The following is an 18,423-nucleotide window of genomic DNA, read 5'->3' on the forward strand; positions in this document are numbered from 1 at the left end:
TTTATAATAATGACGCATTTCTTCTGACACCCTCATTTACCAATTTTAATAACTTAATCTGTTACTCTGCGATGTTGAACAAATAATTTTTTATTCAAAATTTGATTATTCCAGTCCGCTCCTCCAGGTAGGTTAGAATCAAAACGTCGTGACCAGACGTCTTCAAAGCACTTTCATCAGAAGCCTATATCGGAGACATTAACCCTCCCTGTCACTTCAATTTGCTCGTACTCACGTTGATTGGAAAAGGGATGAGTATAAAATCAATCTTTTTGGAAACGTATACCAAAGTCAGAGAAAAATTGTACAGGTTTATATTGAATAACGAGTTGAGATTGGAGTTTCGTTTACTCTGAGTGGCAGAATTTCTTTAGAAACACAAACTGATATTAAGTTCGTAGCTGGATCTTTATGCAATCTTCTGTATTATGGGCTACCAAAATACATGCATCCAACGGTTTCATAAGAGCGTAAGTAGATATCGCATCAGTTTTTCCAATACCTGAACGAGGTTGGAACTTCTGTTATGGAATAGTTTGACCCTAATTCCACTGAACATCAAGAGAAGAGCCAGGACCTGAAGTACCAAAATCCTCCCAGGAACTAAAGGTGACTATTGGAGATGTAATTTAAAGAGCATGGAAACTGCAATGAGTACACATACTGGCATTACAAGCCACCAAGTCAAGTTATTTATGAAAAATTGAAAAACAAGCGATTTATACTTTGCAAAAGCTAGTCTGGACATTTATGTTACGTTTCATACAGTGTCAGAGCATGTATGAATACTATTATTTAAGACAAATTCAGAGAGTTAAACCGAAAACCCAGGAGCCTGCAGAAGTTCCTGTGTTTTACGCTCTTCTCCACAAAACCTGCAGTCACTGGCGATGTTTTTATGATCTCAAGGTGTTCATGTAAGTGACAGAGTCTCGTCAGAAACAATGTGAATTTATTAGATCAAGCAAGAGTCTCTAAAACCAGAAAAGTTGATTTCTGGCACTATTATGATGTTTGAACGAGTGGGGTCGATTTTAATGCAAACAAAAATAGGATTTGAATAACAATAAAAACACTGGAATATTTTTAATTTACAATAATCATTTATTCGTATTCTTTAGAGATGTGAATAATTTTGTGCATCGTAAATTTTGGCAAAACTCTAATACAAAATTTGATATAAAAGCGTCTTTTTCGGACTTCTTATTTTCGAATAAAATAATGAGGTAGATCATTGGTTCTATCATAGTAAGAATGTATGTACACTGTTCCTAAAATAAAAATTTGTATTTTTTATTTGGTATTACAATAATTAATTAGTATTGGTACAACAAAATATGTACATTTAGCTCGGAACATAAATTAGATTTGAAAATCAGAACAATATGACTATAAACAACTGTAAAACACATAGTAATGAATAAAAAATTGAAAACAATATAACAAAAGTTTCAACTGGTTGTTTTGTATATGAATCTTTCAAAATCCGGTATGTGAGGCACTATGAGGTTCTTACAAAGATCGAAATATCATTACTAACTGCCTCTTGGCAATCTCCTTTTGGTAATAGCGGCGCATTAATATTTTTTAAACTATTTAAAACAAAAATTAACCGTGATATCGGACGAAAGGAGAGGCCATCGACAATTTCAACAATTTTCATCATCGAGTCTAGAGAATTGTTCATAGGTGCATTATTATGAGTGGGTTTCTGCCCTATTGATTACCAGTTAATTCTAGTTCAATTTTAGTCGGTATGGGAAATGTCACCAGTCCGATATACCAGGCAGAATACCAAGCTCTGAAGATATGTAACATTATTTTTTATTCAAACCTTTATAAAACACACACACACAAAATCCCATATTAGTTTAGAGTTGAAATAAGTGCCATCAGCTTTGCTTTTTTCAAAAACCACGTCAGGGTGTCTTAATGGGTGTTCGTCTACCCACATATATAAAAATTCAATTAATCTTGTTATTAAATCTAGAACAAGACATGATAAATGCTTTTGATATAATTGAGCTTCAAAGTCAAATTATTAATAAATATTGTTTGTTGACCCTTTGTCGTAAGCTAAGATGAAATGTGGTTGCTATTTGTAAAACTGAAAACAATTTATCTAAAACGAGTTCCTCGGAATATCATCATATACCAGTTTTCAAAAAAATATCTAGATAGATTTTATACGAACAGTTCGATTCAAATCATGTCAGTTGATGTTCCTTGCTATATGTACATATAAATTTTGGACTTTTGTGAAAATATTCAAATTAAAAATTACATACCTGACTCACAAACTTGTAAATAATTTTATCTGTAGTTTGCAATTCATTGTTAGTTTCAGATATCATTTTTAACATTATGTCCGTTTCTAAAAATATTCGCTAAAAAATAAAAAAAAAAACCTTGATGATAAAACTCATGAATTTGAATAATTATTACTTGAACTAACAATTTAAACAAACATTTTGACCCAATTTCCGGTAGCATACTTATGAAACACAATTATGTTATTAAAGAATTGTTAATTGTGCTGAACACTGTTTACCATTACATCAACCCTTGTAAATACACTGTCTAATATGTTTCATTAACCATATTATAATCTTCAGAGACCAAATGTTTCCCTTGACAGCATAATTGGGGGGATTAGCATTGCGGTGGTAAGCAATGTGTTCAGAATGTATATCAACAGAAAACCAAAAATCCCAACTACTTACTTGTGGGTAAGATACTATTATTCTATTATGTGTTGGATTGGAAACATTTGTCATGTCATGAATCAGTAATACATAAGCAGCATCAGATTTCTTTTGAAAACTGACAATTCTAAAAAATAACATTTATAAATAAGTAAATAGAAAAATATAAATATAAGTAGAACAGAGAACTTACATAATTTTTTCATTTAATATACACCTAATAATAATTGTCTTTAAATAATAGTAGTGAATTAATGTATTCACTAGGTAAATAATAATTTCATCAGAACTGATTATAGTAATGACTTATTGAGTCATTGAAAGAGATTTTTCTACCATTACTGTAAATAAGTTCTCGTTTTCAGTACTACTTTAATGTTAAAGGAAGTCCTTCCACAACCCCTTAGAGACTTTAACTATCTAATTATGTCTTCTTCGCAATTGCATGGGCTTGTGGTCTTCAATTGTTTCAATTTATCTAATATTTTGATAAGAACAAGCATTTCATAATTTTTTAGGATACTACTGGATCTAGTTTAAAGGGTTTGATATATCAAAATATAGCAAAAAATGTCAAAATTTGAGAACAGTTAACCATTTCCTATAAATTACATTTGAATGTTTCAAATACTTACTTTTGATAATGGTCATTATACAATTTTGAACAAAGTATTCTCATATCATTTGGTGTTGTTTGTTCAGCCAGTATGTCATGAAAATACAAACTAAATTTACTTAAAATAGATCCCTTCAACTTTTGAAGCCATTGGAAAAGTGATGGTAGGGGATTATTTTTAAATATTCCAAGTTTCCATATCTAATAACAGAAAATTAATTTCTCTAAAATAATTATATTTGTTTATCACAAATGCATTTTTTAACGCGAATTTATCAGTATTCAGTGTATGTTATTTATCACTAATTGTTGGTTAAAATTTTGATGGAAACAAAAAACTATGAATTTCAAAATTTGTACTCACTTCACGTGATTGCATTTTAGTTTCCCATACTGCGAGCCTTGTATGTGCACCGTGAATTGAAGCCAACGGTGACAAAAATTCCAACTTTTGTAACTGTACCAAGGCTTCAAAGAGTTGTTCCAAAATTTCACATTCTAAACTAAAAACTGCTTTTATTGGAATAAAGCTTATATCAATAAAACCGTCACTGTGTCTTTCAATAACAGAATGAATTTGAGATAAAATTTCGGTATAACGCACTTGTTTACTAACTCCCAAATTGTAAATTTTTTCATATCTGGTAAATAGCTTTAAGGACAAAACTTTCAGTGTCAGTGTTATTCTAATAATATTAATAATAAACCAACAAATAAATATGGTTTCCAAAATTTTTTAGGCTGAAAAATGTCGTCTTTAATAAAGATTCTCTGTAGAAAAACGGAAGAAAAACTAAAAAAATTTAACACACCTACACATAGGTTAATTGATTAATTTTTATCTTTTTGTCGAGCCACAATCATCACAACATATGTAATTATGTTTATTAGATTGGGCGCTGGATGGAGTTGAGTATGCAAAATGTGAGGACCACATTCAGTGTATGGTTTTGAAGTTTGACAATGTATTTAATATAATTGGCTCCATGTAGTTTGATAGTTGCTTTAACTCTGTTTTAAGTACAGTAGGTACCATCACATCTAATTCCCTTTTATAACCATTTTTGACTGTTTGAGGCGACTATGATATGAAGTGTTCTCTATTACAATAATAGAATGATTTTCTATACAGTGCTGGAAGATTCAAATTTCAATTGAGGTCACCAATTTTTGTATCTATACTACTTTATTATAGAAATCCACTGTCACTTTTCACAATAATTTCTTTAAGCCACTGTCTTTTGGCTGTTTGTGATTGAAAACCTTTCAATACATTTTCAAGAATAACTTTCCTGATTGTGTTAACGCATAGTTTTAAATACTGTCCAGTGGCCCAGTGTTTACCCAAGTCTTGTCCAAATAATAAATATTTCAAATACTGTTAAATTATAAACACTAGTTTCAATCCATCTGTGGTAAAGTTTGAATTGAATTTTTAATGTGTTGACAATGTAGCTGGCTAATTTATTTTTTAGTTTGTTAGACTTGAGTTATAAACAACAAATTTTTATCTGATAAAACAAATATTTCTACAAAAGGATACAAATCAATTAAATTAATCCTTGCAGTTACAAATTGCGTCAAATTTTTAATTCCTTTTTGAATACTGCTGTGAATAGAAGGTTGTTTACTATTGTCCTCCAATCTTTTCAAGTCATTCTTCATATTATCATAGACTGATCTCAAAGAGTTCTATAAAACAATGTAATGTATAAAATAACTTACCTAATTGCATTGCTGTTAATACATAAATTTGTTGGTTAATTTTTATGTATTATTTGATTTAGGTTTTCTTTTTCAAGCCTGCTTTTTAAATTAACATATTTCATTTGATTTGTATATGAAAAATTGTAACTTTAGGAGAGTTAGAAGTTATTTTATTTTCAATTCTATTTATCAATTTTTAAATTGAATTATTCTTCTACTTGCTAGTGCTAGTGCAACAAATCCATAAATGTAAAAAGTATCTTAGATGAAATTATATAGATAGATATAAGATATATAAATATGTTTATGAAAAATTTTCTAATAGATGTTAATGACAATTTAAAAAAGAAACTTTATAGATCAACTAACTGGATAAGCAATCCAAAAAAATATATTATAGAAAAGTCATTATACCTGTTTTTATTTGTAATTGTATGTTACAGAATGTAGCTTCAACCAAACTTTGAATAATGAAATATATATTCACATAAACAAAGCAAGGAATAAATGTGAATGATAGATATGCAAATTAAAAGTATGATGAGGAACAACAAATATTACTTACGTCTTTTCGTAAAAAGCTTTTATGTTTATTTTGCAAAAATCCAATTTCCATATAACTTTTTTCTGCCAAAGCCAGTTGTTGTAATAAATTTAGAAAAGCACCCCATTGTGTAACTGGCCCTTTAAGCCCCTTTTCCTTTTCCTAAGCAAAATAAATATATCAATCAATAACAAGTTATAAGGTAAGAGAGTATTATTTTTTAATAAAAGTTCTATACTTACTAAATGTTCTCTTGCTTTTTCATAACATAATTGCGAAACATGGGTAAAATACGTATGTAGAAATTCGTCTTCACTCTCCATTTTAAAAATAATAAAACGCTATTACTATTTTTCTATCAAAGATATTCACCTACATAATAATATAATTTGGAGGTTATATCAAATGTCAAATCCGAAATTGACATATTATGTTCGAAGTACACCAAAACTAATTGACTGGCCTGCATTGGTCCAGTTCCAGTGCAGCCACCAAGAGCAAACCTTCGGAAGCAGACCAGCGAACAAAGCTGTTATTTAACGTGAAGTATAACAAAATATACCTAAGATTATATACTCTAAATATACTGAGAAAACAGGTTAAGCGGGATTTACATTTACGAGTACTCGGATCCGAGTTATATTTGCGAGTTGAGTTCAATCGTTTACATTACGTCCGAGTAAATTCAAATCTTTTTGTGTTTAAAAATGGCTCCTTCAAGAAAAAAACGTGCCGCTGTAACTTTAGTATTGTTTATGGTGTTTAAAAAGAGGAAAGAATATGACAAAGTTAAACGAAATAGAACTATTTGGGTTAAACAACATTTACAAGAGCGCCACAGACTTGGAATTGAAGAAAATCTGCTAAAAGATTTGTTAACCCAAGACGGGAAAGATTTTAAGAATTTCATGCGGATGGACGTGGAACGAATGTTATTTATTTTTTTCTTCACTTGTTCTATGGTAATGTTCATAATATCCGCCATTGCTTCATAGGCGTTATTTCTTTTGTTAATGTCACGGTATTCTTTACACTTCACATCCCATAAACAATCAAAAGATCGATAAATATCAATAAATTGTTCCATCTGTTCCGCCGAAAATTTAGTTTCCGCCATTTTAAGTCTCAATAACCACGTTTACTTGGAGACAGGACTCGGTTTGCGCTCTACTTGATACTAACTCGTATCCAAGTGGGAACACTGTACAAGTAAACATTTACATTTCAGAGTTTGTCTCCAAGTAGGGTAACTCGGATCCGAGTACTCGTAAATGTAAATCCCGCTTTAGAGTCGCCATACCATAAACATTTTATTTCGAAACCATTAATCATTTGAACAAATATACAAAATATATAAAATAGTCTGTTTGTTCAAAGTATTTTCGTCGACTCTCATAATGTCACAATTAAACATATTCTGCGGATTACTGCTTTTTTGCGAATAGAATAGTATAGTCCCTTTGTTCTGTTTTGAATATTTTAATTCAAATAATAATTTATATTCAAGGAGTATTTTCACAGAATAACCTAAACAAAACAACTACCTTAAAGCATCTCAGAAAAAAATTTACGCAGGAAGACTACTAATCACAACACCACCTACACACCTAAACACTCTTACTTCCGCAAAGTTGACCCCCTGTTTAATTATTTTGAAATTTCGTTAATGCTAATCAGTAGAGAGGATACAAGAAAAACGTGGATTTGGACGTTTAATTTTTTTATTGTTAGATAGAGCGAGAGAGAGAAACATTGTTAGAGGGTAATTAGTTTTTACATTGTACATGTGCAATTCCAAATAAATTAATTGGTCAATTCGTCCAAATAAGTAGCAGAGGTATCCATTCATGTTTACAATTTAGACGACGTTTACCATAAAATTATATATGTGGATTACATAGCTGGTAAAAAGTTTTTTTATTCCTAGTATAAACCGTTTTCCTTTAAAACTGGTTGCACACATTCAATCTATTTTTCTTTATTATGATTAATTCTGTACCTTGGAACAAAAAGGGCCAATGTCCAAAATTTCAAAATTTGAGTTAAATGCACAATTGAATTCAGGATGCGACATATAGTAATTGTTAAAAGGACCAAAGTCCTCTTATTATTAGATCATTGAAACTCAAATATTTTGTCACGGCCAAAGTTATTTACTGGAAATGCAAAAATGGCCAATGTCACTGCTAGTTGGACATTGGCTCTTGTAAAGAAAAGTTTCTTAACAGGGCCTCCTCCTTATGAGGCCAGTGTGTTAGCATAACCTTACCGTACTATCTCTTCCATCTGTTGATTCCATGTAGTGGGTGTTTGAATGTTATTTGTACTAAAGTACGAATCAACTAAGAAAAGGCCACAGGCGTCATCGACTAGTTATCGTCTGCCTCACTGTCCCTCTCTGTCGCTTCAGACTGATATACCAGTGGCGTAGATTCTTATTTAAATAAATATTAATGCAGTTCGCAACAAAACATTTATTAGATTAAAAAATACAAAAAAAATATATTTTAAAGATTTAAACATATATTACAGTAAGATATTACTTATATACAAAAAAAATCACTGTGATAGACATCAAGGTTTTAATTATCGAAGAACGACACATGTGCTAAATGTGACAATTATGTAATGTCAATCAAAACTTGTAATGATGACGATGAAGAAAAAAAGTTGGCTCTAAAAAAAAAAGAAGCATGCTCATCTTAAGTTAGCAGAATATGCTTATAAAAGGAAAAAGGAGGATAAAGAAAAGAGTAAATCCAGTACAAATTATGCTACTGCTTCTTTTGACCTTGAGAAGTGTTTTCCTACGCCTTATTTGAGAAATGGTGTCTCCTTCTACAAGAGACAACTGTGGACGTATAACCTCACAGGTCTATCACACGACTGTATTGGGAAGTCAAGGATCTTGTTACCTATGGAATGAAAGTATCGCAAACCGTGGAGGCCAAGAAATTGCCTCTTGCATTCGAAAATTTATAAAATCCATTTCTCCAGAGATAGAAGAACTCCACATGTACAACGATTCGTGTTTTGGCCAAAATAAAAATATATATATGGTCGTGATGCTGTGCCATTTAATGATACAAATCAAAAACGAAAATAAAAGTCGATTAAAGTTCATTTTTCATCATTTCATGGAACCAGGGCACACTCACATGGAAGCTGACACAATTCATGCTTCCATAGAGACAGCGCCAAGAAAAGGACCAATGCTGATATTGAAGTACCCCACGACTGGTGCAACTTTATTAAATCAATACCGCGAACACCACCATTGAATGTAATTGAAGTGCCTCAATGTGAATTTCTGGATTTCCGTTCTTTGATTCGTTCTAGGCTGGTCAATAGAAAAACCACCAATAAGGATTTAGAGACAGTGCACTGGGCTAATATCAAGGAGCTGAAATTCGATCGAGACCATAAATATCAGTACTTCTACAGATCGACACATGAAGAAGAATTTAAGTTAGTTGACTTGAGGAAAGGTTCTTTACGAAAAAGACTCTCTGTGCACGAATGTTATGAGTTGCTGCCCTTAAACAATACACCGTTACCGTTGGACGAATCAAAATTAAAAGATCTGAAGTCTCTCCAAAAGTATATTAGCAGCTACAATCAGCCCTACTATAATAATTTAAGATCTTCCGCAGACTTAGAAAAAGACTATTTACCGTATGGGCCTGAATATGATGAGGGAGAGGAAGACATGTAAGACTTCTCTATTAGAAATCTGTTTCGTTATTGAATTTTGTTAATTTTTTTTCAAACAAAATTACAATATTAAGAATTAGCAGTTTGTTTTATATTTCATTACTGTATCATTTCCTACCATTATTATTGATTTTTTGTTATAAATAAAACTATTTTTTCATTAAAACCGTTACTTTTCTTCAGATTTGTATGGCTAAAAAGGCCAATCTCCATTAATCCTAAATTAAACCTAAAATGTCAAGAGGCCAATGTCCATGAAAATGTGGGAAAAATATAAAAAAGTAAAAAAATCAATCTAACATTAGATTGTAGTGAGAAAAACATTACTGAATTAAAAGCTACAACTTTGAAAAATAATAGTACAAAAATTGTAGTAGGATTCTTAAAATTCCTCAAATTTAAATTGGGTTTCCTGTCATTTGACGAAAATAGACATTGGCCCTTTTTGTTTCAAGGTACAGAATTATTCCAGGGTAAAATTGATCAATTACGGAATAGAAAAATAAAACATGTGGCATTCAAATAAGTTTATTCGAATTTTTGAACACAATCTAGTTCATGTAATTTTAATGAACACATTTTCAAATTATTCAAGAAAAATATTTACAGAAGATGAAAATAAACTATTAATTCAATAGAAATATGTAAACAGAAAAAATAGTAAATAGGCAAATTAGAAAGACATAAGCAATAATAAATATACTCACTAATATATATATATATATATATATATATATATATATATATATATATATATATATATATATATATATATATATATATATATATATATATATATATATATATATATATATATATATATATATATAAATTTATCTCACCAGTAAATACAACAAAACATTTCTACTGAAATCACAAAAAATATCACTTCTAATGTTAACTTTCTCAAATAACTAATACTCGATCAGGTTCATCAATTTTATTTCATACACATCACGATTATATCTATTGACAGAAAACTTCCATCTATTCTATCCACCAAAGGAAGAATAATGTAGGTAGTTATTTTATTTCTTATATCTACTTTATCAAATGAATCAAAAGGAAGTTATAGAATTTTTAAAAGTATAACCCTCTTTTATACTCCTAGAAGAGTATGAAACATGGGGTCTTCAAATCAATATTACAATGATGACTGAGGTGAAGTGAGAAGACCACGGATCTTGTTATGAAATAATGAAACAATAAAAAAATGTGATAGATAAAGATATTTAGTTGTAAATTTTAATTAAGATGGGACGGATGACGTTGAAATAAACTTGAGAATTTACAACAAAAAACAGTTAATAATAGCTCTTGATGGAATTCTATGGAGTACAGAGATAGAAAAATGAGAATATATGATACCACGATCAAAAGCACGTTAATATATGGATCAGAGACGTAGTGACTAAAAGGAAGGAAAATAGAAGCTACAGAAATAGACGCAATGAGAAGGGCATGTAGGACACCAAGATTGGAAAGAGTGACCAATCAGAGAATGAAGGAATAAACGATTGTAGAAGAGACAGTTATAACATGTACAGAAAGTAAACAACTGGTGTGGTACGGCCATGTTCACAGAATGACAAAAGTAAGGTTACCAAAGAAAGTAATGAGATGGATACCACCAGAAAATCGAAAAAGAGAAAGACCAAGGAAACCATGGATGGAAAGAAATACAAAGATCAATAAGCGAGGGTGGACTAAGAGAGATAGACTGCAACAATACAATGGCAAATGGGCCCGATGCAACTTGTTAAAGATGTGCATTGAGAAATTTATTTTCTACCAAACGGTTATGGTTAGGATGAATATTTTTTTCTGTTAAAGGTAAGGTCTTTAGTAAATTTTCAATAGTTTTAATTTAAAACGTCGATTTTATAATTAAAACAAAATCACATGTATGGACAAAATGACATAGTCACTTTATTCAAAAATTGGCGTGTTTTAGTTACGTCTCCGCGACTGTGTTTTCTGTTAAATTATTTGTTGTTATTTGTTTTTGTAAGTTTTTCTATTAAAATCGATGAACCCAGTGATTTCGATTTATTGCAATCATTAATTGTTTGATGGAATTATGGTTTTTTATTTACATTTGGACACCAAATAAAAAGATGTCATTTTGTTTAGGTTATATGCTACGAGGTTTCCTGAGTACTAATGGGAACATTTCTCTGCGTGCCCCAGAACCAACTTTTGCTGCAAAAGCGCAAGTGTTTAATAAACCACAGGTTGCTAATTTTTCCGTATTTATGATGAAATTTCATAATTTGGAACTTCACTACAGTTCAGAAACCACAATAAATTCATGCCACCAGTGGCAGGAAATAAATCGGCTGTCTTGCCAGTGCTACGACAGTAGTGTGTTGTAAAAATGCTATCGGTTAATTTATTTCACCATGTATCATATTTCGTAAAAAGAACATGAAAAACGAACTAGTTGAATGAAACTCCCACCGGTACGCTTGGACTAGCACAAGAATCCGGATGGATGAACAGTGAGGTGTTTGTAAAATGGTTAAAACATTTTCAGGCGTATACGAAATCTAGCAAAGACGATCTGGTTCTACTTATTTGTGATGGTCAATCAAGTTTGAGTTATGCCAAAGCAAATGGTATTCATATGTTCCGTTTAGCTCCACATTGCACCCATAGAAAGTAGCCCTTGGATGTTTGTATCTATGGACCTCTAAAAATTTATTTCGATCAAGTGGCTAAAAAATTGTCCAGGGCGCGTTGTTACCCATTAAAAATCGGTAATGAAGCGTATGGAAAAGTCGCAACTGTTCATAATACATATAATGACTTTAAAATGACAGGCATCTGGTCTGTTAGTCCTGATATTTTTCCAGACTACATGTTTAAATCTGTCTACATGTCTGTTGAATCAGGAGGATATTGCAAACAGTACACCTAAACTTCCCAGCTCATATTTGCCATCAAGCGAAGGTATCAACACTTCTTCAATCCAAGAAGATCCGAGTAACGATGTTTTATTTATTTTAAATCCATCAGCAAGAAGTGACAAAACACAACGCAAGCCATCACCAATGCTTATATTGGAGTTTGTTTCTGATGTGATGACCTTGATTTTTAAATATGAGTAGAGGTGTCTAATACAGTTGAGTTAGTTGGAGCAGCATAAGATGATTTCGCCTAAATCACAGGGGCAGCTCATTCATTGCCAAGGAAAAAGAAAATTAACACCTGTCAAAGACGATTTGCTTTTAACTTCTACTCCAAATATTTAAAAAACTATTGCTGAAAACAGACCCATGGATCCGCCAGTAGAAAAGAAGACACTGGTTGAATATTCCTGCTTGATGATATGATAGTTCAGAAAGCGAAGATTGCTTATGCGAAACAGAAGGCGACGATAGTGATTACGCTTGCATTTATTGCAATGACCTCTTTTCTTGTTCTAAGATCGGCGATTGTTGGTTACGATGTGTCACTTGTTTCCTTTGGTTATTACGGATTACGGGAGCCTGCAGGAAGGCTGAACTGACGTTCCTACCAGAAGAAAACGTATATGATGAAGGCACCTTTTTCAAAATTACAATTCCAGAAAGCAAAATACACGTTATTCCTGAATTTGTGGTCACTGCTGGAAATATTGCTGGTGTCAATCTTGTTAACCTCCTCAAATTATATATTATATGAAGATTATGAGAAATGTGAAGTGACTTTGTGTCACATTTGATGGCGGAATTAGATGAACAGTTTTTATTCATTTCTGTTCGTGACTGATGTAAACACAAAGTCCGTTGTGAACCCAACAGTGTTAAAACACATTCAAAACAAAACTGTTCAAAATTTCTGTTCAAATGTACAGTTCGTCCGGCATAAGATGACGAAAAACACGATGATAATTGATGATAGTACCATCAAATAAATAAATATAATCACATATCATTTTGTTCATACTTCCCCTACTGTAAATTTAATTGATTTATTTGAAAACTTAAAACATGATGTAATTTTCAATTTTTCCCTTTGGCGGATGTAATAGAGTTCTTAATACCTTAATAAGTGTTGTGATTAAAGAAAAATGTATAAAATGAATATAGAGGATATTTTTTTTTATAATTTTTATTTGTAATACAAAATTGATATATTTTTAAATATATCACCGTTAGTCTTACTTCTCTAGCTAGGCAATTTTCTTCTAGTTTCCATAATCAAAATGAACCAAATAAATAATTTTTGACAAAAGACTCCGCTCAATCTTTATGGAAATTGGATTTCAGCCAATTTTCCTGAAACTGACCCCAATGGTAGTTTTAAGCAAGCTGATTAAAGTCTCAATAATCATGCAACCCCCTAAACCCATTGAAACTACCCCTGAAGTATCCAAAGGTACCCTGGGAGGAAGTCAACTGGTTGAGTTCAGTTGTTCTGAAGCTTGACACAATGATAGATCAAGATGCAATTCCAAATTTTCCTCACCTCACATTAGATAACCTTACAGTTGGCGTGTATCAATGAGGATTGGCTGCAGCATACGTTCAAGTCAAGATTACAAGAAATGGAGAAGACGGTTATCAATTTGAACCTGGATTGATACCAAACAGTCTCTATTCCAGATTTTCGAGGAGGATTAAACATCAGATGTGGATAGCTTATGCAGCAGAAACTGAAGAGGTAGATTTCAAAGATGAAAGAATATTAAGTAATGTACATGTAAGAGAACTTGGAAGATTGTGATCACGTAGCAAGTGTTATGGTACTTGGGGTATCAAATCCACGTGATTTATCCATCAACAATGGATGGAGTCTTACTGGAGAAATACTCCAGACAAAAGATTCATAACCAAATCAGCTAAGAAATCTGAATAACTTTTCGTGAAGACCAGAAACGACATGAAACTGGTGGTCGGTCTTCTGAGAGGTTCTGCCTCGTCAAATAACACCTTGATACGATGGGCATGGCAGAGGACGACAACGGCGGATTCTGCCAGAAAGTCATAGAAACAGCAGAGCATCTACTCTGCGAATGTCCTGCCCATTTCGCTAAAAGGCTTAAGTACCTTGAAGGAGTAGCACTAACGCCTACGGAAATGGGACACAAGAACCCTAAAAAAATAGCCTTCTTTGGAAGGACTCTAAGTATTTTGGAAGTAGAACAATAATATGTAGAGTCTTGTACAAAATATAATCTATGTATAGGTGCAGAATGGATGTAAAGCCAAAATGACTATCTACAACCATCTTAATTGCATGGGAATGCTTGAGGAAGGTTAGGCTTGCCTTTAGTGGCCAGGACTATTTAATCTTGCTTTGATTGACTGGATTTCTATACCTTGTTGTAAGTGGCCGGGTCTCTTCAACATTGCCTTGAATGACCAGGATCGCTTGAGCTTGGCTTAATTGATTAATGAATGTATATGGAGTTACTTATCTACATCAATGACAACCCAGTGAGACTTTTAATCAGCTTTCCTCAAACTATCATTGTGCCAAGTTCCAGAAAAACTAGCCGAAACCTCTCCTCTTATGGTTCCCTTTGACTCGTCAGGGGTAGTTTTGGAGATTCGTGCACATTGTTACTTTAATTAGCTTGCTTCAAACTATCATTATGCCAAGTTCCAGAAAAACTGGCCGAAGCCTCTCCTCTTATGGTTCCCTTGGACTCTTCAGGGGTAGTTTTGGAGTTTCGTGCACATTGCTACTTTAATTAGCTTTCCTCAAATTATTATTGTTCCAAGTTTCAGACAAACTGGCCGAAGCCTCTCCTCTTATGGTTCCCTTGGACTTCATTATCATTGTGCCAAGTTTCAGAAAAATTGGCCGATGTCGAATTTCCATAAGGATTGAGCGGGTTGTTTCATTTTCATATACATACTAATTTCGGCAAATCAACAGCAACAGTAAAAAATGATAACCCACTTCAAAAACTACCCTAAACAAACATTTGAAAAAGGCATAACTATAGGTGATGACAGTTTTGTGAGGAATATGGTGAAATACGGGAACACACAATAGCTGAATGCATTGAAAGTGAAGAACTAACCTCCCCAAGACTCACAATAACAGTATTCATCACTACTTTGGAACTGTACGAAGACCTGAAGCCCAACTTTAAGAAAGGGATGAGCACAATAGATCTTTGAGATAGCCATCTATCTCGGTGTATTCGTCTAATGAACACACATAGTAATACAGTAAGCCCCTCCATCTAAATTATTTAGGTTACATCTTATTATTTTAGGCTCGAGATACAACAATTAACATGTCTCGAATTATTGATGAGACATACTGTATATTATGTTGACGCAACGAACCGTTTTACAAGTGATGAGTTTTTCTAAATGAGATTTTCTATCACCATGCACTCGCATGCGCTATTGTTCGGCGTGAGTTTGGATTACATGATATAAATCAGTTTGTAAGGATTCGATCCTGGGTCAGAAAGATCAAAACTACTGGTTCGACTCTCAATCAGAAGATCAACAAGAACAGAAGACACAATTCAACAAGTTAGAGCTTCAGTTCAACGTAATCCTGGTCTATCGACTCCCAAGCGATCAGCCGAACTTGTGGTATCTAGAACATCTTTGCGACATATTTTGTCGAAAGATCTGAAATTACACCCGTATAAAATTTAACTTGTGCAGAAATTACAGCAAAATGATTTAATTTTAAGACGAGCTTTTGTTGGAATAATGTTGGAATGCTTTCAGAGTTTAAACAATATTTTGTTCTCCGTCAATAGACAGAATTACCGTTACTGGGCTGCAGAGTACCCACGTGCAAAACATCAAAAGCCTCTGCATTCGCCGAAAGTAACCGGCCATACTAACGCACGGAATTATCGGACCCTATTTCTTTCAAACACAACAGGGGCAATCTGTCACTGTAAATTCTGAAAGATACATAGCCATGTTAAGGCTAGATTTTTTCTTTTTGCAACTGCAACAATTTAAAACCTATAATCTTACGACATGGTTTCAACAAGATATTTCATACTTCTAATGCCTCTTTGGCGGTCATAAACTAGATGTTTGTTGGGAAACTGATATCTCGCCGAAGTGACATTGCATGGCCGCCTAGAAGTCCGGACCTAACACTACCGGATTTTTTTTATGTGGGGATACCTGAAAAGTAGAGTCTACTCTAATAACCTAGCCACGAATAATCAGTTGAAGACCAACATCCGAGAAGAAATAGCAGCTATTCCTCGCGCAATCTGCCAGCGAGTGTATACCAATTTCAGATCTAGATTCGAGGGATGTTTGCAGCGTGATTGTGCACATCTGGATGATGTTCTTTTTAAGAAATGAATTTCCCAGATGTATATTGGGACTGAGTTTACAGTTCAGTCTCTAAAGACGATAACTTGGTTATCGAAACGCACGTCAGACAGTGTAATTGTGTTGGTGTAGTGGTAATGTAAACAGTGTGTTGGTGTTTATAATTGTAGTTTAGTCCAACTTAGCTCTATAAAACGCAAGAACGTGCGTTTATACTTTTTGCACAGAAATATATTCGTATACGAATTGGTTTCGTTCACGCAAATTCAGACACTTTAAAACGGGTAAAACTGAAGAACTGTCCTGCTTTAATCGCAAGTGTTGATAGGCTAGGTAAAAGTAACCTTACCATTGTCGCCGAATAAAAAATACCTCGACTTACAATTACCACTTGAAAAAATATGCATCCACCAGGAGCTTTAGCGATAGAAAACCTTAAGGGCGGACTCATAAAACCACAACCGCTGAAGGTAAACTTATTGTATTGATGAGTAAACGAAATCGACGATTCACTGATCCAGAGATAGTAGTTCAGATCAATGAATCTAAGGTTTTGCCTTTGAGTACCTCTACAGTGAAAAGAAGATTGAAAGAAGCCGTCAAAATAAAATTAAGAGGTTGCAGAACAAAACGATCTTTTGGAGGAAGGGCGATTGAAGACCTGGTAAGAATTGAAGGGATTTTAAAACAAGATGTCTACAAAAATATTGAAGGAATATGTAGTACGTTGTGACCAGCGTCTGATCGGCAGAAAGTTCATCTTCCTTCATGACAACGATTCCAAGCACTTTTCGAAGCTGTTTAAAGCGTATTTGATAGAATTGGAAAAGAACAATGCAATGAAAGTAATTATTTGCCCGTCACAGTTGCCAGACTTCAATACGATTGAGTTATTGTGGGACAAATTGGACAGGAAAGTCAGAAACCAATATTCTACTTCCCCTTCAATATTCTGTAAAAGGAATAGTACCAAATAGACGATTATTTGTGGTTGTTAGTGGGAATTGTTACAGATAATTTCAAACTTGTGCACCAAAATAATACAGTTCAACATCCTAAGTCCGGACTTCTAAAATCCGGACTGATTCGTTCGAATCGTAATTTTTAGCTTCTGTATATGACACTAGATGGCGAAACCGTACATAACGATAGCATGAAGAATAAAAATTTTTTTCCTTTCTCCAGTAATAATTTTTTTTATTTATTGTTTCTTCATTATTACTTTTATTAATGTTTACATACTGCTGTTTATAAAGTAATAAATCTTTTTATTTGTATTATTTTATGTGTTTTTGTGCAGCATTTAACTCGATTTTATTTTATTTCATGCATACATATCAGTCTATTTACATTATTAACAAAATCGCATATCACACAAACTATAGGGTGGGCAAAGACTTTTCACCGATAGTCTATATGAAACAAGATTGTTGTGACCTCAAATATTTTAAGACACAAGATTTTATGATACTTTTGAGATAGTTTTCATACGAGGTCTGGCTATCAAATAACAAGACTGTGCGCCTAGAGGGCGCCCTAGACGGGTGGGGTAAAAAACGAGGAGTGCGTTGGGTAGTTAGATATCTTGTCTATGCACGTCCCAAATCACGTTTCCGTTACTATTATAGTATTTGTGCAGTAGCGGATTGAAACGAACGTGTTTTTTTCTCGTGCCGAAAAACAGGAGCAACGTATCAATCTTAAATTTCTCGTTAACTTGAAAAAAACTCCGGCTGAGTGCTAAAAATTGTTGCCTATTGGGACAATTCTCTATCTCGTGCGCTTGTTTTTGAGTGGTGTAAGCGCTTTAGTGAAGGCCGAGAGAGCACTGAAAATGACCAGCACCCAGGTCGCCTTGTGATTGTTTCAACTCCGGAAACA

The 18,423-nt window shown here is 33.1% G+C and overlaps 1 protein-coding gene across 1 annotated transcript; it reads right to left on the reverse strand.

Annotated features, from left to right (window-relative positions):
• Positions 1–1,083: 1,083 nt before the first annotated feature.
• On the reverse strand, positions 1,084–6,050 carry LOC130902009 (KICSTOR subunit 2-like). Its single transcript, XM_057813794.1, has 8 exons — positions 5,815–6,050; positions 5,594–5,734; positions 4,865–5,013; positions 3,686–3,962; positions 3,341–3,522; positions 2,724–2,832; positions 2,289–2,387; positions 1,084–1,271 (listed from the first exon to the last, which is right to left on the reverse strand). The coding sequence occupies exons 1-8, from the start codon at positions 5,893–5,895 to the stop codon at positions 1,101–1,103; spliced, it is 1,209 nt and encodes a 402-aa protein (XP_057669777.1). The 5' UTR covers positions 5,896–6,050; the 3' UTR covers positions 1,084–1,100.
• Between the last annotated feature and the right edge of the window lie 12,373 nt (positions 6,051–18,423).

Source organism: Diorhabda carinulata, chromosome X (assembly GCF_026250575.1).
Source record: "Diorhabda carinulata isolate Delta chromosome X, icDioCari1.1, whole genome shotgun sequence".
In the NCBI taxonomy this organism is placed as follows: domain Eukaryota; kingdom Metazoa; phylum Arthropoda; class Insecta; order Coleoptera; family Chrysomelidae; genus Diorhabda; species Diorhabda carinulata.